This window comes from Lepisma saccharinum, chromosome 9, assembly GCF_977018435.1.
Source record: "Lepisma saccharinum chromosome 9, izLepSacc3.1, whole genome shotgun sequence".
In the NCBI taxonomy this organism is placed as follows: domain Eukaryota; kingdom Metazoa; phylum Arthropoda; class Insecta; order Zygentoma; family Lepismatidae; genus Lepisma; species Lepisma saccharinum.
The window spans coordinates 74,790,727-74,807,425 of record NC_139237.1 but is presented as its reverse complement, the minus strand read 5'-3'; the positions used below and the strand labels follow the sequence as shown (position 1 = coordinate 74,807,425).

Below are 16,699 nucleotides of genomic sequence, written 5' to 3'. Positions count from 1 at the left end.
AAATACAAGAAGACCAAAGGTGCAAGGGGAATGTCGAACAACTTTACAGGTACTTCGAATTTATTTGAAGAAGGCAAATATTATTTCAAAAAATGTTAATCGAAACTGATGTAAATCGTCGCATCAAATTTCGTCAAGATTTGCAAATAAGAAATTTCCCATACAAGTGCAGTTGAATACTAACCTTCCCTGTCGTAGAGCCTAAAGGCTTCACGAAGTTCCTGTTGCATGGCTTCTGAATCCTCCTCTACCAGGAACCTGGCAGCCAATGTTACGAATTCATCGAACTCCAGCTCACCAGAACCTGGCAGAATACATAAGTGCAAATGTTGATCCAACAATAAACTTAGAAAAAGTAGGTGTTCAAGAAAGGAAGATAAACAAGTACGATATTGTTCATGGAGCAATTATAAGAATACTACATGTGCTTATCAACTTTAAAATGGCAAAGAATTGGAAAATATGTGCGTTTTAAAATAATTTAATGAAAAAATACATTTTAAATCTTCACATGGAAAGAACCTAAAATTTACAGTAATATTTATTGCAGGCCTTCTAACAATTAGAACGATTTACAAGTAAAAGTGTTTTGTGAAAACATAAAAAAATATTGGAACACAAAAATGTAATAACATTCACAAAATAATAGTAGAAGAATGAAATCTATAAGTACAGACAATATTATAAAGAAATTCCCGAAAACTTCACCAAAATATTATTTTATTTGGAGTAAATTTATTAAAAAGAAAATAATGTAAAATATATGTATTTGAATGTGATAAATTAAGATAAAGCAAACCAAACTTAGAAATTTACTTTAAAATAAATTTGCATTGAGAAAAATGTAGGAAAATAAGCCAGATATAGGAATTAACCTGTAGTATTTCTTTACTTATTTAATGGTAAACACACACAATCACACGTGGCCTTTTAACCGTAAGCTTGGAAACATGTGCAGTAACTGGGCACCAATTTACAGTGAACGTTCCAAAACCAACAACGGTTTCGTTTTGTTACCTTACAGACAGCCAGTAAGGAAGGTTGTGACGTCATACGACTTGATTCTCGGAACAGATGTTTCTATGGAAACAAAAATCTAAATATAACTACCTCGTTGTTAATAATTTGTTGCAAATTTATTGGAGTAATTCCAGGTGAAGTAACGGGTTTAGTTAATATGGTCTGAGAGAATTCGATTCAAGTATAATCCCCAAAATGTTTAATCACAAACTTAGCTATCAAATTAACTTGCAAACAATAAATCCCTACGCAAGTTTGTTGCTGCGGAAGCCACAGTTGGTTAATACATAATTAATTTCAACAAACAACAACGATAACTCTTAGGTAACAGAAATACATTTTTGCAAAGAAAGCTTGGCGCGATGCACAACAGAAGCGTTGTTCATTCTGCACATTACTCCCATTAAAATGTCGCCTCTCAAGGTTTCTGGGTTAAGTCATCAAACACATTTCACGACTAAACTACATGCTCCAGGTAATTGGGAACACGACTGCTGGCAATTTTTAACGTTTTACGTCCAGTATGGTTGTTGTTTATATTTGATCGCTTCTCGTTGTAGCTATTTTAAGATCAGGTCTACTATTTTCTTCTTTAAAAGATTTGTTTCACGCCCAATTCAAAACATAGGCGATACGACCGGTATTAGGTCATGCCAGATAAAACGTAACATGGTTTATGGTGGACGAGAATTGAATCAGAGGTTATTAGTATTTCTTTGGCAAGTTCATCGTGCAGTTCCTACATGTGTCCTTACTATTATTACGGCCAACGGTGTGGTCTATTCTTAACATCGGCTTCTCGAATTCGTACTTATGCACACCGAAAAATTGTACGAAGCTATTTTGAGATTGAAACAAATAAGGACTGAGCAAGGAAAGTGAGATCCCAACCTTTCATTAAACAGAGTATTTGAATTTTGAATTTGGATTAAAATTTTTGGGTGCGTCAGCACTTAGGCTATTTTGCACCCGTCACACTATACGGGGTCCAGCCCCTTATCATAACAAAATTAAAAGCGTGTCTGAAAGCTAAAATTTCCTTACCTTGGTTAAAAGCTGAGGCTAAAAAAACGCACTCAGCACAAATAAGGACAAACACAGGACACATACTGGTCATGGGGCCAGTCGCCAGAGCCTCGTTTGTCTGCATAATGCAGTCCAGGGTTTACTACGTGGAATTGAGGTTCACAATTGGGTGTACTACTTTGAAGAATCACCCCTTACACCCTATTAAACAGAGTAGAATTGCTGTTTGTAATATTCTACAATAATGTGACTTGCAACATATTATGGAACCTGCAGACTCTTAGCTACAAAGTATTGAACTTAATTCAAGTATAACTTCCAGTCCAATCTTTAACGAGAAACGTGAGACAGAAAGAAATACATTCAGTAGCGACATTACGGACATTTCGCGAAACAAGTTTTGTGTTTTCTTAACAAATCACTCAGGTCGTTATCACGTTATTGCTCTGTTGTTTTTCGTGGTTTCTATAATGAATATTAAATTCTACAAAGAATGAGTTTGCTCAGTTCAGTTCTTCCAATGCCTAGTATTTTGTTTTCAGAGTAGCACCTGTTCGAAGATACAAGTTACAAGTTACATGATGTGGCGGCGATTGGATCCAAAACCGGGGGGGGGGGGGGGGGGGGCAAGATGCCAAAACTGGGGGGGGGGGCAAAGACAGTTTATTTCCCTTTGTAGATACGTTTTAGCATAGTACGGGGGCAAATGTGGCGAAAAGTAGGGAAAAGTAGGAGGGCAACTGCCACCACTGCGATGATGTCATAGTATTCGTGCTGTTGGTTCTGTACGGAAAGAGAAAATCAACGATAAATCTCTTCTCATCCGGTGCGAAGGTTTTCAAATATATGACCAAGGTGTTTTGTGTGTTTGGACAGTTTATACATTTTATCATATTGGCAGAAATTCAACATCCACTTGCTGTTTATTATATGTTAATAATGAACAACTAATAAATAGGGAATACTGCAGCTGGCACGGTAAGTAATAAACATGAATATGATGATAAGATAATGATAATATGTAATGTATGTACAATCAAATGGTGAAATCTCTGTTCGTTGCTTTCTTTTGCAAGTCTAGACATCTTCTGATTGGAACAATACAAACAGGTAATGACCAATACTGGAATCAATATTGCAAGATGATAATAGGTTTTGATGTTATTTGTATTAATTTGAAATTGTTCCAAATCATGCTACACTTCAATTAGTGACAAAAGAATGTTTATGCCTAGGAATCTTGTCCATTTTATGCAAAATATCTCTCTGATTCACTTTGTTGCCTGCATATGTATGTTTGTGATTCATATAAACTTAAGCAGAAGTAAGTTTTATGATTGGAAAAAGGTGCAATGGCAAGATTGCACCTTGGGCTTGGTGCTTAAATTCCCTCCCGAACCAAAGTTGAGTAGTTCTAATTCTTACCGTCCTCGTCTACCTCAGCTATGATTTCGGCCAACATCTTGTCTGTGACGGAATGTCCCAGCATGGTCAAGATAGTGCCCACCATATCAGTGGAGATGCATCCCTTCTTCTCCCTGTCGAAAGCTTCAAAGGCCTTCCTCAGCACTGTGAAAAAGAGAACAAACAATGCGTCAGGCATTGCACACAGCACATAGACCTTGTAGAAACACTGGTTTTGATTTGGACGCTCCTATCTATACTGAAAATTACAGTTACTTTAGACTTTACATTTTCATGTAAATTAAAATGTTTGTTCGTCAGTGCATATAAAAATATTTTCAATTGTTATTTTTCTTTTAAAAATTAAGTTTATAATGAACAAAAAATTGCAACAGAGCTTTATTATAACTTGTATCATAAAAATTACTACTCGAATACTACAAAATTTGATTACATTCTATATTCTCTTCTGAATATATAATTTATCCCAGTTTTATGGTATCGATAGAACCATGTCTATTTCAGAGTAAAACTACGATTCAGATTCTCTAATGTAAAAAATTGTAGCCTAATTTTCCTCGTGTATAATGCAATGTGATGTTAAAAATAACACCTGTTGCAATGCACATTATTAACTTTAAAATGTTATACAAATCGAGAATATTATACTTACTGGCAATTGTGTCCTTGTCGAGTTCATCCTGTAAGCAGAAAGAAGTGTGTATGGTGTTAATTTGTGTCATTTAGTAAAGCCTTCATATAATTAACATGCAAGATTTTATTTCAATGAACAGTAATGAAACTTTTTCGAACATAAAGAAGAAATATATGAAGTTTTGTAGAAGTAATCGTCCTTTTCTTAATTGACAGATAAGACTATTTGAAATAATGTTGATTAACAAGTCAAACAATTAATAGGAATATCAAATTGATAATCCTATTAAAATATGATCATCACTATAATTTTAAAACGTAATTATTTGTACGGAATTAGGAATATTCTTTCAAAGGCAAACAGTTGAAACAAATCGAAATGTTAAATTAACTGTCCCTTTTAATACTTTTCACAGTATATTTTCTAATTTATCGTAAGTTCAAAGTAATACAGTGCGTCTATTTCGATCTGCAGCCGAGAGATCGGGAGAAACGTGGCGGGCGGCACTGACGGAGATGCCGACATTTGAGGCCTGTAATGCCCGCTTATTTTTGTGGACATCTTGCAAAACGAGCACTAACCTGTGTTATAACACGCAAAAGTTCTTCTGTAATTCTTCCAAGTTCCACCCTTATATACACAAATAAATACGCTTTAGAAATTATATTAAGAGCCACAGATAATACTCTGTAAAACATTTTAATCATAGTTTTGACCAGTAACGTCCTGCTTAAGTTTATATCCTTGAAAGAGTTTTGTGTCGATGGGGATCGTTTGGAGGTTTCGAATGTGCAACACTGTATCAAGATTACGCTGCAGACGAACCGTTAAAAGCTAATGGTGTTCGTGAGCTTCCTTGCAATCCGAAATCTCCTAGCTCAAGTTTTTTGTTCCTTCGCGACTAGAGAGCTGTGAATATAGTGGCAGGCAGATGTAAACCAAGAGCGTGTTAATTTCGTACTGTGCGTAAGAGTGTTATTCTTGGTTACTTGCCGTTACTTGTTTGTGTTATTGCAGTGTGTATGTGTGTTGTGTCAGTCAGACGATTGAAATGCCAGCCGCAAGGTTCACGTTAGAACAAAGAATTTTTATGTATGACACTTACGTGATAACAGACTTGTGTCGAGACGTGTGTAGGCAATTTGTACAGAAATTCCCAGGCGTGTAGGTGGACATCACTTTGAACAACTCTTATAACACAGGTTAGTGCTAGTTTTGCAATATTTATATAAATGTCTGCATATGTCCATAAAAATATGCGGGCATTACAGGCCGCAAATGTCGGCACCTCCGTCAGCGCCGCCCGCCACGTTTCTCCCGATCTCTCGGCTGCAGATCGAAATGGACGCACGTTATATGCGAAGTTATAAACAAAATATAACAATATCTGAGCAATATAACCAGATATAAGCAATAACTGGAAACAGCTTCATAATAGCAATAATAATAATAATAATCATACAATTAATGGTTTCAACACCCTACATTAGTACAACGTTACAAGAATGGTTATTAATATTGAGAGTTACATTTAATGGTGGTGTCATATACTGAATACTTCTCAACATATTTATTTAATAGCATATCAAGGGAACAGACGAAGCTTCTTTCGAGAACAACAGTCGGAACAAATGCCAGACATTCTAACCCAATTTAGATCCTATGAAACATTATACGTCGTACAAAACAACCTTCTGCCAGGTACACGTGAAATAGGGGACCACAAGAGCATAAAGTGTAGCACAGTTCATATTTATAGATTTCGCAGTCGACATCACATCTTCATATATCACGCAAAGAGATAGAAACGGGCTAGACTCCACTAACGCTGCCATCGACTTCAATTTAACAGCCGGGGAAGCCAGGGAGCACATGTATTAAGAAGGATTACCTTGACGGTAAATGTTTGTGGATATTGCTAGCCACAAACCAAAGAAATGTCACGCGCTCAAGAAGGAAAGAAAGAAGAAAAAACTTAGATTCGTTTTGTGCCAAGGTGTTTTTTTTTCTTTGTTTGCCAAGGCAGAGTTACACGTACATTAACAGTGCAGAAAGCTCCTGGGGTAGCTGCCAAGCGCATCTTTCCCGGCGGCACCTTTGGCTGGCTTCGGAGTTGAAGGGGAACGCGATATCCCATGCGTCTGACGCATTCTTTGGCGGTGTTGCTCCTTTCTGGTTCTGAATTACGTCACGCTTATTACGATTCTCTCCGGGACACAAGAGCAAACGGCAATATGCTGGATATATTTTTTTCGTTTCTTTCAGCGCCTTGTTTTCTCGTCTGGCTGTTGCCTAAGAGGGGAGCCTGGATGGCTTGAGTCGGAATAAGATCCGAAATTAGGCTCGACGTTTCTTCGTGTAATATTGTGAAGAGAGGGAGAGAGAAAGAGAAAGAAACGGAGTTTAAGAAATAGAGAAAGGGAGGCAGACAGAGAGAGGAGATTATATATATACGAGGGGGTATCAAAAGGTTTTGCCTGTTGAGGTATAATTTGTTTAATAATGGAAAAATTGAAACAATGAACATACATATAGTTTGCCTGTGGTATCCTCTACTCAGAGTTACCATTCCACACAGTTGCCATCACGTTCGATGCATTTGTGCCAGAGTTTTATCCAGCCCTCAAAACTAGTTTGGAAGAATTCCACAGAATACTCCCTGCCCCACTGTTCAGAGCTGTTTTAACCTCCTGTAGATCATCGAATCTCATGCCACGAAGCACAGACTTAGCTCAGACTTTATGGTATCCCAAACTCTCAATCATAATTGCATGTGCTGACCCATTGGACATGTGCACTGCATCAGAAATTTCCTGGATGGTGATGCGTCTATCCTCTCGAATCAGCTAATCATCCCTGTGGCGGTTGTCGTCAGTCAACGACGTGGATGGCCTGCTACTCCTTGTCATGTACACACTTACAGTTTCTCCCACTCTGAACTTAACTACTTAAGTCTGAGCTAAGTCTGTGCTTCGTGGCATGAGATTCGATGACCTACAGGTGGTTATTAAACAAGTTTTGAGTTGGGGTCATAACCGAATAACAACTTCCATTACAAAAAATGAACAGTAATAGTTAAAAGTTTTACAGTATTATTCTCCATTTCACTCACCAGGTGCTGTATCGCATACGATATTTCTTAATGTCGACAACTGGCGTTAGTCACCTTGTAATCACGCTGTTCCGATGTGGACTGTGATTCGGACACTACTCATCTGATCACAAAGGGTATATAATGAACAAAGTAAAAACAATCCTGTATTTTTTACGCTGCTTTTCTTTCACTATTGGTTAATTGCAACCAATGATAATTAGTTGAAATTGAAGTGGTAACTCGAAAAACAATCTAACCAACATATTTAGCGACAGAGATTTGACAACGGGAAAACAGGTTATAGTAGTTGCACCTTTCACGGGTAGATGGCAGTATTTTCCCGTCGTGAAACATTCACTCTGCTACTGCAATCTTTGTTATTTGCCTAGTTAGCAAGAAGAACTTTGTCGTAACCGTACGACCTTTCGAGGTCTTACGTCAGTCCCGTAAAATTCTTCGCAAGGAGGTAACGCAGAAGCGGAGGGAGGAAGAAGGTTTATTTTCCCTTCCCATTTTTCGAGACCAAATAAAGATCCCGTCGCTATTCCTGGACAACAGCGAAAATACACAGGAAAGATGGTGAGAACGTTACGCTGGAAACTATCTCCGGGGTCGTAACTGCGAACTTCTGGATATACTTGCGTGAAGACCCCACAGGAACAAAGGGCTCGCTAGTAATTTGATCACTTGCACCTTCAAAATAAATGCAGTGACCACATGCTTGGAGTCAGTAGAATTTTTTGGGGGAGGGGTCTGGAGTTGTATAAGTAGATATTACATAGAGGGGATACACAATGAAATATTTCGTAATTACCTTTTTTAAGCTTTGGTTTAAAGGTTGCCCAAAGACAAAAATGGTAATCGGGTTCTTTACTGCTTTCATTTGAAAGTTTTTATTTTCTCAATTTCTGGAGGGACTGTAGCCCCATCAGCTCTCCCCAGCGCACGCCAGAACTTGGAGTACCTTCTGCACTAATTGTTCTTGATGTTGAGGATTGCTTGGCAGTCACCCCATAAATGTACGTAATCAATGTAATTACTTAACGAAAGCTTCGTTAGAATTAAAGTAATATTTTCCTACTTCCATTTTGTATTTAGATTTAATTATGTTAAAGTACCTTCGAGTCTGGAAGACCTGGCGTCTTGGTAACGCTCTAACTTTGCAATCAAGAGGTTACGGGTTCGATATCCGATGGAAGCACATTGCACAGTTCTTCGATTCCATCTTTAATTGTAGATCCAGTCCCGATTAGCTTATCTAACATAAATCAAACTTGATCTTCAATTATTGACCCACAACTCTCCCAAAATAACTATCCAACTACTACAGGCGTTAGAAAACTAATCATGCTTCCCATGAAAGGTTTCCACGACTTCGATTCTTGGCTGCGTTACATTTTAATGGTTCGCATTCCACTGTACTGTCAGTACCTATTATTCTTGCTGAACGTTAATAGGGCTTAAAGTTGAGTGCAGACGCTGCCGTCTTGTCAAGAGCCGTTGGATTTATACCTTGTAGGCTGTTCATATCAATTTATCTAATTTCTCTTTAAATCCTGCGTCCAATAACAATAACTTGCTTTCACTTGCGCTTCAGCTGTAAAAAGGGGGGATGTAGAAGCCACAAGTAACAGGTGTTAGAATAATGGAAACCCTGATTGTGGTAGTTAGGTTAGCTTCGTTAGATTGGTTTTGCGGTTGTTCAGAATTCTCAGGGATGTATACAAGCTGCATTTGGTCTACCTAGCCCCCTGGAAGCAACCCTGAGGGATAAAGGAAGGCTGAAACTTGGTGCTGATCACACTACCATCATTTACATCCGATACGATTAATTTATAATGCGTGAAGCTTCTTTTTATATCTTGTTGCATACTGTATGTCGCAATATTGCTTGAGTTAAGTGTTAAACTGCAGGTACGTGTCAACCACAAGTTTTTCAGTAAGTATATGTTAGAATCGGCCTACCGTTATTTTATCTTTTTTTTTTTTTACTTTTTTATTCCTGTTACTTACTTTTGTAACAAGTGCATTTGTGGTCCAAGAGTCATGTAGCGTTCTACGCAACTAGTAGTTGTAAGTAATTGTCAGTTTGTCATCGTTACATAATGATGCTCCATCACAAGTATTCTTACTAACTTGTAGTATTAATATCAGATGTGGAAATGCCATACACAGCATGACACTTTGAAAGCTTTCATGTGGACATTTCTTTTAAATTGGATGTCTCTCTGAACATACACTGACTGATTACTCCATCCCTGATAGCTAAGTAGTTAACCCTACCACCTTGTACTCAAAAGCGGAGTCTTGGATTTGATTCCAGGTGTGCATATATTTCAATGAATCTGGTTCCTCTTTAAATGATAAATCCAATTTCGATTAGCCTATGTGCTTAATTGGATTTCAGCAGTCATTGACTTTCAAGCAAGGATTCCTGTCATTGTGATTTGATTTGCTTTATTTTGTGCCACTTTTTGGCTAATTGGGGATGAATGATGATATGATGAATGGACACTCACAAATATCCGTGACCAGGCCAGGATTCGAACCCGGGACCCCTGGCGTCGTGGCACGATGTGCTAACCACTCCGCCACAGGGACCGGCTACTCCTGTTATTGTGATTGTGTCAGTGTTTGCAGATCCTACTTTAGATTGTCTAACAATGAAAGTACGAATGTTTTAAGTCTACTTTAGGTGCAGAAATCCTAATCACAACTTGGCCCCCACACTTAAGACTCTCTTTCCTTCCCGTTCGGTTATTTTACGTCGCTTTTCTACCTCTTGAGTTAGTAGCGACGATGAGTAGTGTGAATTTGTAACCGGTGAAATATATGATTGGGTAAATACAATGATTAGTAGTGCGTTACGTTGTCTACACCACCACAGAGACCGACATAAAAATTGGGATCTGAACTGTGCATATGTGCCACAACTAAATTTGAACTTCGATTACAATTCATTGCTTGATTTTTGTTATTTATCGTCCTTTTTTTGCCACTTTTGACTAATCGCGACGATGAGAATGGGGGTGGTATGATGAAATTGATGAAGGGACACTCACAAAGAACACCCGCCATGACCAGTCCGAGATTCGAACCCGGGAACCCTGACGTCGTAGTGCGCTGTGGAGATCGTCACCTTTGAACACAGTGCAGTAGAACGGCATTGAAATTTGAGCTTCTCAATAATTTTAGAAGTAAAAATGAATTCGATTTGGACACGGGTTCCAGTAGGATGTAAGAATGATACACAGGGAAACCAGCACACGAACAGATGACACAACGAGCCTATCACAACGAATTGCAAGTAGACTTGAAGAATGTTACTCCATGCACAGGAAAAGCACCATCGGTACATACCATGGCTTACGGTGAGATGTGATGTGATCTTCTGAAGGGTGACGGTTCGGTTCCCGCTAGCAGCTCTGGCACCTTTGGTCTCCTGGCTACAACTGCCACTGAAGTTGGACGGTTCTTGCCAGCTCAACTAGCCCCGTTCTAAATAGAAATTAGATTTTTCCTAAACCACTACATGCGAACTAAGCTCCAAGAGGGGTGGGGTATACGCAACCATGTAGGAAACCTCTGGGGGAGGGGGATATGTCAATGCAATCCCCCAGAAACGTCCGATGAGGTCATCGTATACGCTTGGGGGCAAGTTTGTACATTATCTAACTCATTTCATTCCAGCTGCTTGCATTGTTACGACCGCAATTGTTGATAATCTCCCCTTCCCCGAGGTGTTTTGTTTGTGTTGTTGTTGTCGCCATGAAAACAATTGGCGAAAAACTAAAAATAGTGTGTGGGCTGTATTATACCTGGTTTCTCGAGATGTTACAAAGCCAGACGTTGGCAGAATCCCAAGTCGAGGGAATCTTGTGCTTGAAAGCACCATTGGTCGCCCGACGCCGGCGCGGACCAATCGTGGGCGTCATAATGGAATGGATCTTCAATGGCTTCCGTTACAGGTGCTCCAGTGATGAAAAGAAGGTGCCAGAGCGACAGTAGATTTCGTGTAACATGTCGATGAAACCTGCCTTCAGAAAGCTTGACAAGAGAGGCACGTTCTTGACTGATTGACGGCTCCTTGCTGCGTTTCAAGGCTTGCCCCGTGCGTCCTTCTTGATCATTTTGGAAAATAACAGCCAGAGGCGGAAAGTCGGTTACAAGACCGCCTTCATCATTCAACATACCGTAAAGATTTGATGTCATACGGTGAAATATGCTTATATCATTGGCGTCGGCAGAACTTTTTGCAGGGGGGTCGGGCAAACGATAAAGTTGAATAGTATAGGGTGACCAGACGTCCTGATTTTCGCAGGACAGTCCTTTTTTTTAGGGTCATGTCCTGCGGTCTGCGATGGTACTCCAAAAAAACAAATATGTCCTATTTTTCAATACAGTCCTGCAAAACATCCAGACGAATTGTTTACCTCTGTGATACTGTTAGTGCCTTTAAATTAATAGTATTGCTAGTTTGGAAAGAAATACTTGTAGATCTCAAAAATTTGCGATTTTTGGCTTGCGACCTCATTATTGCTGTAAAGCGTATATTTATTGCTTAGAAGCAGATATTGCATGCAGTCTGTTCATGATATATAGGGAGCGGAAGTTAAAATATAGGTATACATATGACCTATAGAATGTCCTAAAAAATGGGAAAAATGACGTAAAAATACAAAAAATGCCATTAAATTTGTTAGTTTCAGATTAAAAATTGAAATAAAAAGGAAATTAAACAAAATGTAATCTTGCTTTTAAAAAAATGCACCAATGATACCACATGCACATTGAATTAAAATATGCAACGAGGATTTCCCTCCCTCCGCTCGAAAATCGTGGAATTCTCCAGAGAAATTTCCCCGTGGGTTTCACCGTCTGGCCAGGGGATTTCCAGCCTCCTCTTATCTGATCTTAAATCTGAGTTTGCCCCCGACACAACAAAGATTGTCACCAGTTCAGCATTTCATTTGTTCGTAAATTGCAATCCTGCGAGATATATATAGGCCTTATGTTCACCTTGGTGAAAAGACTCAAGAATATTACCAAAATGAAAGAAGTGACAAAATATGACGAAACAATACACCGAATATTGCGAAAACTGACGGGAAAATGCCGAGAATCGGGGAAAATGACCTAAAACCTGAAAATTGGCAAAAAATGCAAAAAAAATGCACTTTAAGATTACCTTTTTTGGGATCTAGACGAAGTGTAATATTGTGTATATTTAATGGGCATCGTGTTCGAGATGTCAGATAAAAGATGACATTTCATCAACTTCCGCTCCCTAATGATATGATACGCAAGGTACCTAGTGATCAAAATATATGCAGGGGCGCTTTGAAAATTTAAAATAGCCCAATTCTGGGTATTTGCATGTTTGATGACATGATTAGTACAGCTGCGGCAAGAGACAAATATATTCTTAGTATTAATTAATATTTTAATATTATTTCACAATGTATTAATGTTTTATGGTAAGAAAGTAAGGAAGCGCGCGCACACAAAAAAAAACAGTAAGAAGGAGAGAGATGTTAATCTAATTATAAAATGAAAAAGAGAAGCAAGAGGATGGACGAAAAAGAGAGAATCGAAAAGGGAAATACATAAGAAGGGAAGACCTCGGTGGCGGAGTGATTGAATGCTAGGACGCCAAGGGCCCCGGGGTCGAATCCTGGCCTGGCCATGGATGTTCTTTACGAGCGTCCATTCATGAATTTAACCGTATCATCACTCATATTTATTGTTGCAGTTAGCCAAAAGTGACAGAAAGGCGACGTTAAATAAGAAATATCAAGTCAAGAAGAAAATAGATTAAAGAGTTGTGTAACATTTCAGGATGACTTTTCCTTTGCCAAAGATCCCCGATGGCGCAGTGGTAGCTCCGTCGCCTTGTAATCAAGGGGTCCCGGGTTCGATACCCAGTGGAAGTACATATTAGTTCGGATCCCACTTTTAAACTGTAGGTCCAATCCCGATTAGCCTTACTGTGCATAAAGTGAACTTAAAACATCAATCAAAAAAAGCTTTGCCAATGAGGGGGGAGGAGCGCACTTGACCCTGTCCTGTGCTCTTTTAGTTATGGCTGCAATTCCTCCTGTACGCAACCTTTTCGTTTCAGAAAATCTGGTCACCCTAGAATAGTAGGAAATATAACAATAAGTATTATTACCACGGTTATAAATGTTATTATACATTAAGTAATATAAACATTTTTTTCCGAAATAACAGTTATTATTACTATTATTATTACTATTATTATTATTATTATATAAATGGGAAGAGACGATCCACCAAACGAGTGAATACCAGCATTACAATCTCTATTATTTATTTTACATTTTGAACAGTTATTGCATTTTGCTATTAACTTTTTCAAGTCTTGTTCAAGAAAACGCTTTAAAAGTTAGGGGGGAATTTTACTACACCTACACTGAAATTTTTGGAATTTTGAAACTGTGGAGCCATTTATTCTTTGGATGAAAGAAATGGTTATCTATCATTGTTCCTGTATTTTTCACTAAGTTTTTTTCGACCCAATGCAATTTTACTTTGATTATTCTGTTTGAATACTAACTAAATAAACTTTATTTCTGTTCATAACAATTAAACTAACAAACTTTCGGATTTTTTGTAACTTGAAAGGAAAGATGTCAATTACCATTTTATACGGATTGTCATGTTTTCCTACAAACCGTGAGCGGGCGCGAAGGGAACAACTACTTTTCTCGTGCAACATCAACATTCCCCAGAAACTGTTTCAACAAAATTCCATGCGGATGCATAAATATCCCCACATCCGGATTTCCGGGCATACTCTCTAGTGCTCAGCAAAATATACAGAGAAGCGAAAAGTTGGCACTTGAAGGGCAAGATACGAGAGCCCTGCGGTGTCGCTGACAAAGCAACAGAGGAAGCGTCCCAGAAAGTTAACGATGATGTTTTCCCTCTCCCGTACAAGCATATCTCTCCTCGACTTGTTTGTACACGTCATTACGTTGTCTCGGGGATCTGGGGTAGTGGGAATCTTCGTTTCTCAAGCCCTGGAAAGTTACGCGCCAGTGTTGCCAGAATTTGTAAATTAGCACAAGTTTTTTCTAGTTCTAGAGAATTTCGAATAATTATAATTATATTATAATTATTATTATAATGTAATTATAATTTAGAGTAATTTAGTCGGGACAGTTCTTTGTAATCCTTTTCCAGACTTTTTTTATACTGAAAATCAGGGAGTGAAAATTTCCAGAATTATATTATAAGAATGATGCTCATTAAATTTATACTAATTTTCATTAATTAGTTCAAACATGTTTGAGAAAATTTCGAAGCAAATTTGTAATTTGTTAAAATATTAAAAAAAAAAAAAACTTTGAGTGCTTCGTAAAGCGATAAAAAATTCCTCTTCTCTTAGAAGTATAAAAGTATAAAAGTTAATTTTCAGTGAGGGAAATATAGTGAAACCTCATGACTTCATGACTTGGCATTTCACGGAGTTTATAAATCACACACACACACACACATACACACGTTTCTACCTAGTGGTCATCCATATTACAAAGACAACATTTCTCAATAATTACACAATCTGCCCTGGCAAGACTGCGTTACGTGTCGCAAAACCTAGCAGAGAATCGCATTGTGTTATTTCTGTACAAGGCTCTCCCTGTCCCCCTACGAAGCGAGCTCTAAACTTTGCAAAATCCCAGGCCGAGGGTCACGTGACCATTGGTTGCGCCAGAGAAATCTACCTAGTGCACGGTTAAGACAGTAAGCGTAAATTCTTTCTGTAGTGGCGACCTCAGTGAGGAATTTTAGTCGGGAAAGAGTATTTTTTTATGGACGAAGAACTGGGAACAAGGTTAACGGGTTAAGTAAATATAAACATTTTGTAACATTGGTCATATTTTCATCGTGAGGCTTCTCTACCACCTAACTCTGAAGGATTCCCCGATGGCGAAGTAACGTCCATCGAGAGTCCCTGTTTCTACCCGATGGAGGCACATAGTAGTACGGAGCAGTGTTGTCCAGGAACCCATAAATTCTATTGGGTTCTGTAACATGATCGGAACCTGCTTTTTCTCGCACAATTTAAATTCGGTCCAAGTTGCGTATTGTTTCATTTCAATACGAAACTTTGACCCTATTTAAACTTATCCGGAAAAAAGTTCGTGGACCGCATTTAAAATCATCCGGGAAAAAGGTTTCAGGGCCGTATTTAAATTCAGCCGGAAAAAAGGTTCCTGGACCGAATACAAATTCAGCTGGGGAAGAGGTTGCTGGACCGAATATAAATTCAGCTTGGAAAAAGGTTCCTGGACCGAATATAAATTCAGCTGGGGAAGAGGTTGCTGGACCGAATATAAATTCAGCTTGGAAAAAGGTTCCTGGACCGAATATAAATTCAGCTGGGGAAGAGGTTGCTGGACCGAATATAAATTCAGATTGGAAAAAAGGTTGCTGGACCGAATATAAATTCAGCTGGGGAAGAGGTTCCTGGACCGAATACAAATTCAGCTTGGAAAAAGGTTCCTGGATCGAATATAAATTCAGCTGGGGAAGAGGTTCCTGGACAGAATATAAATTCAGCTTGGAAAAAGGTTCCTGGACCGAATATAAATTCAGCTGGGGAAGAGGTTCCTGGACCGAATATAAATTCAGATTGGAAAAAAGGTTGCTGGACCGAATATAAATTCAGCTGGGGAAGAGGTTCCTGGACCGAATATAAATTCAGATTGGAAAAAAGGTTGCTGGACCGAATATAAATTCAGCTTGGAAAAAGGTTCCTGGGCCGAATATAAATTCAGCTGGGGAAGAGGTTCCTGGACCGAATATAAATTCAGATTGGAAAAAAGGTTGCTGGACCGAATATAAATTCAGCTGGGGAAGAGGTTCCTGGACCGAATACAAATTCAGCTTGGAAAAAGGTTCCTGGATCGAATATAAATTCAGCTGGGGAAGAGGTTCCTGGACAGAATATAAATTCAGCTTGGAAAAAGGTTCCTGGACCGAATATAAATTCAGCTGGGGAAGAGGTTCCTGGACCGAATATAAATTCAGATTGGAAAAAAGGTTGCTGGACCGAATATAAATTCAGCTGGGGAAGAGGTTCCTGGACCGAATACAAATTCAGCTTGGAAAAAGGTTCCTGGATCGAATATAAATTCAGCTGGGGAAGAGGTTCCTGGACAGAATATAAATTCAGCTTGGAAAAAGGTTCCTGGACCGAATATAAATTCAGCTGGGGAAGAGGTTCCTGGACCGAATATAAATTCAGATTGGAAAAAAGGTTGCTGGACCGAATATAAATTCAGCTGGGGAAGAGGTTCCTGGACCGAATATAAATTCAGCTTGGAAAAAGGTTCCTGGACCGAATATAAATTCAGCTGGGGAAGAGGTTCCTGGACCGAATATAAATTCAGATTGGAAAAAAGGTTTCTGGACCGAATATAAATTCAGCTGGGGAAGAGGTTCCTGGACCGAATATAAATTCAGATTGGAAA

At 38.7% G+C, this 16,699-nt stretch overlaps 1 protein-coding gene across 2 annotated transcripts in view; it reads right to left on the bottom strand.

Annotated features, from left to right (window-relative positions):
* TpnC41C (Troponin C at 41C) overlaps positions 1-10,717 on the bottom strand; it is a 28,594-nt gene extending 17,877 nt beyond the window's left edge. For both annotated transcript variants that reach the window (XM_083128420.1, XM_083128419.1), the window contains exons 1-4: positions 10,560-10,717; positions 4,124-4,151; positions 3,472-3,615; positions 185-304 (exon numbers count right to left, since the gene is read on the bottom strand). In XM_083128420.1, coding sequence (XP_082984546.1) covers positions 185-304; positions 3,472-3,615; positions 4,124-4,151; positions 10,560-10,562 — 295 coding nt within the window. In that variant the 5' untranslated portion in view covers positions 10,563-10,717. The remainder of the gene's footprint in view (positions 1-184; positions 305-3,471; positions 3,616-4,123; positions 4,152-10,559) is intronic.
* Positions 10,718-16,699: the final 5,982 nt, after the last annotated feature.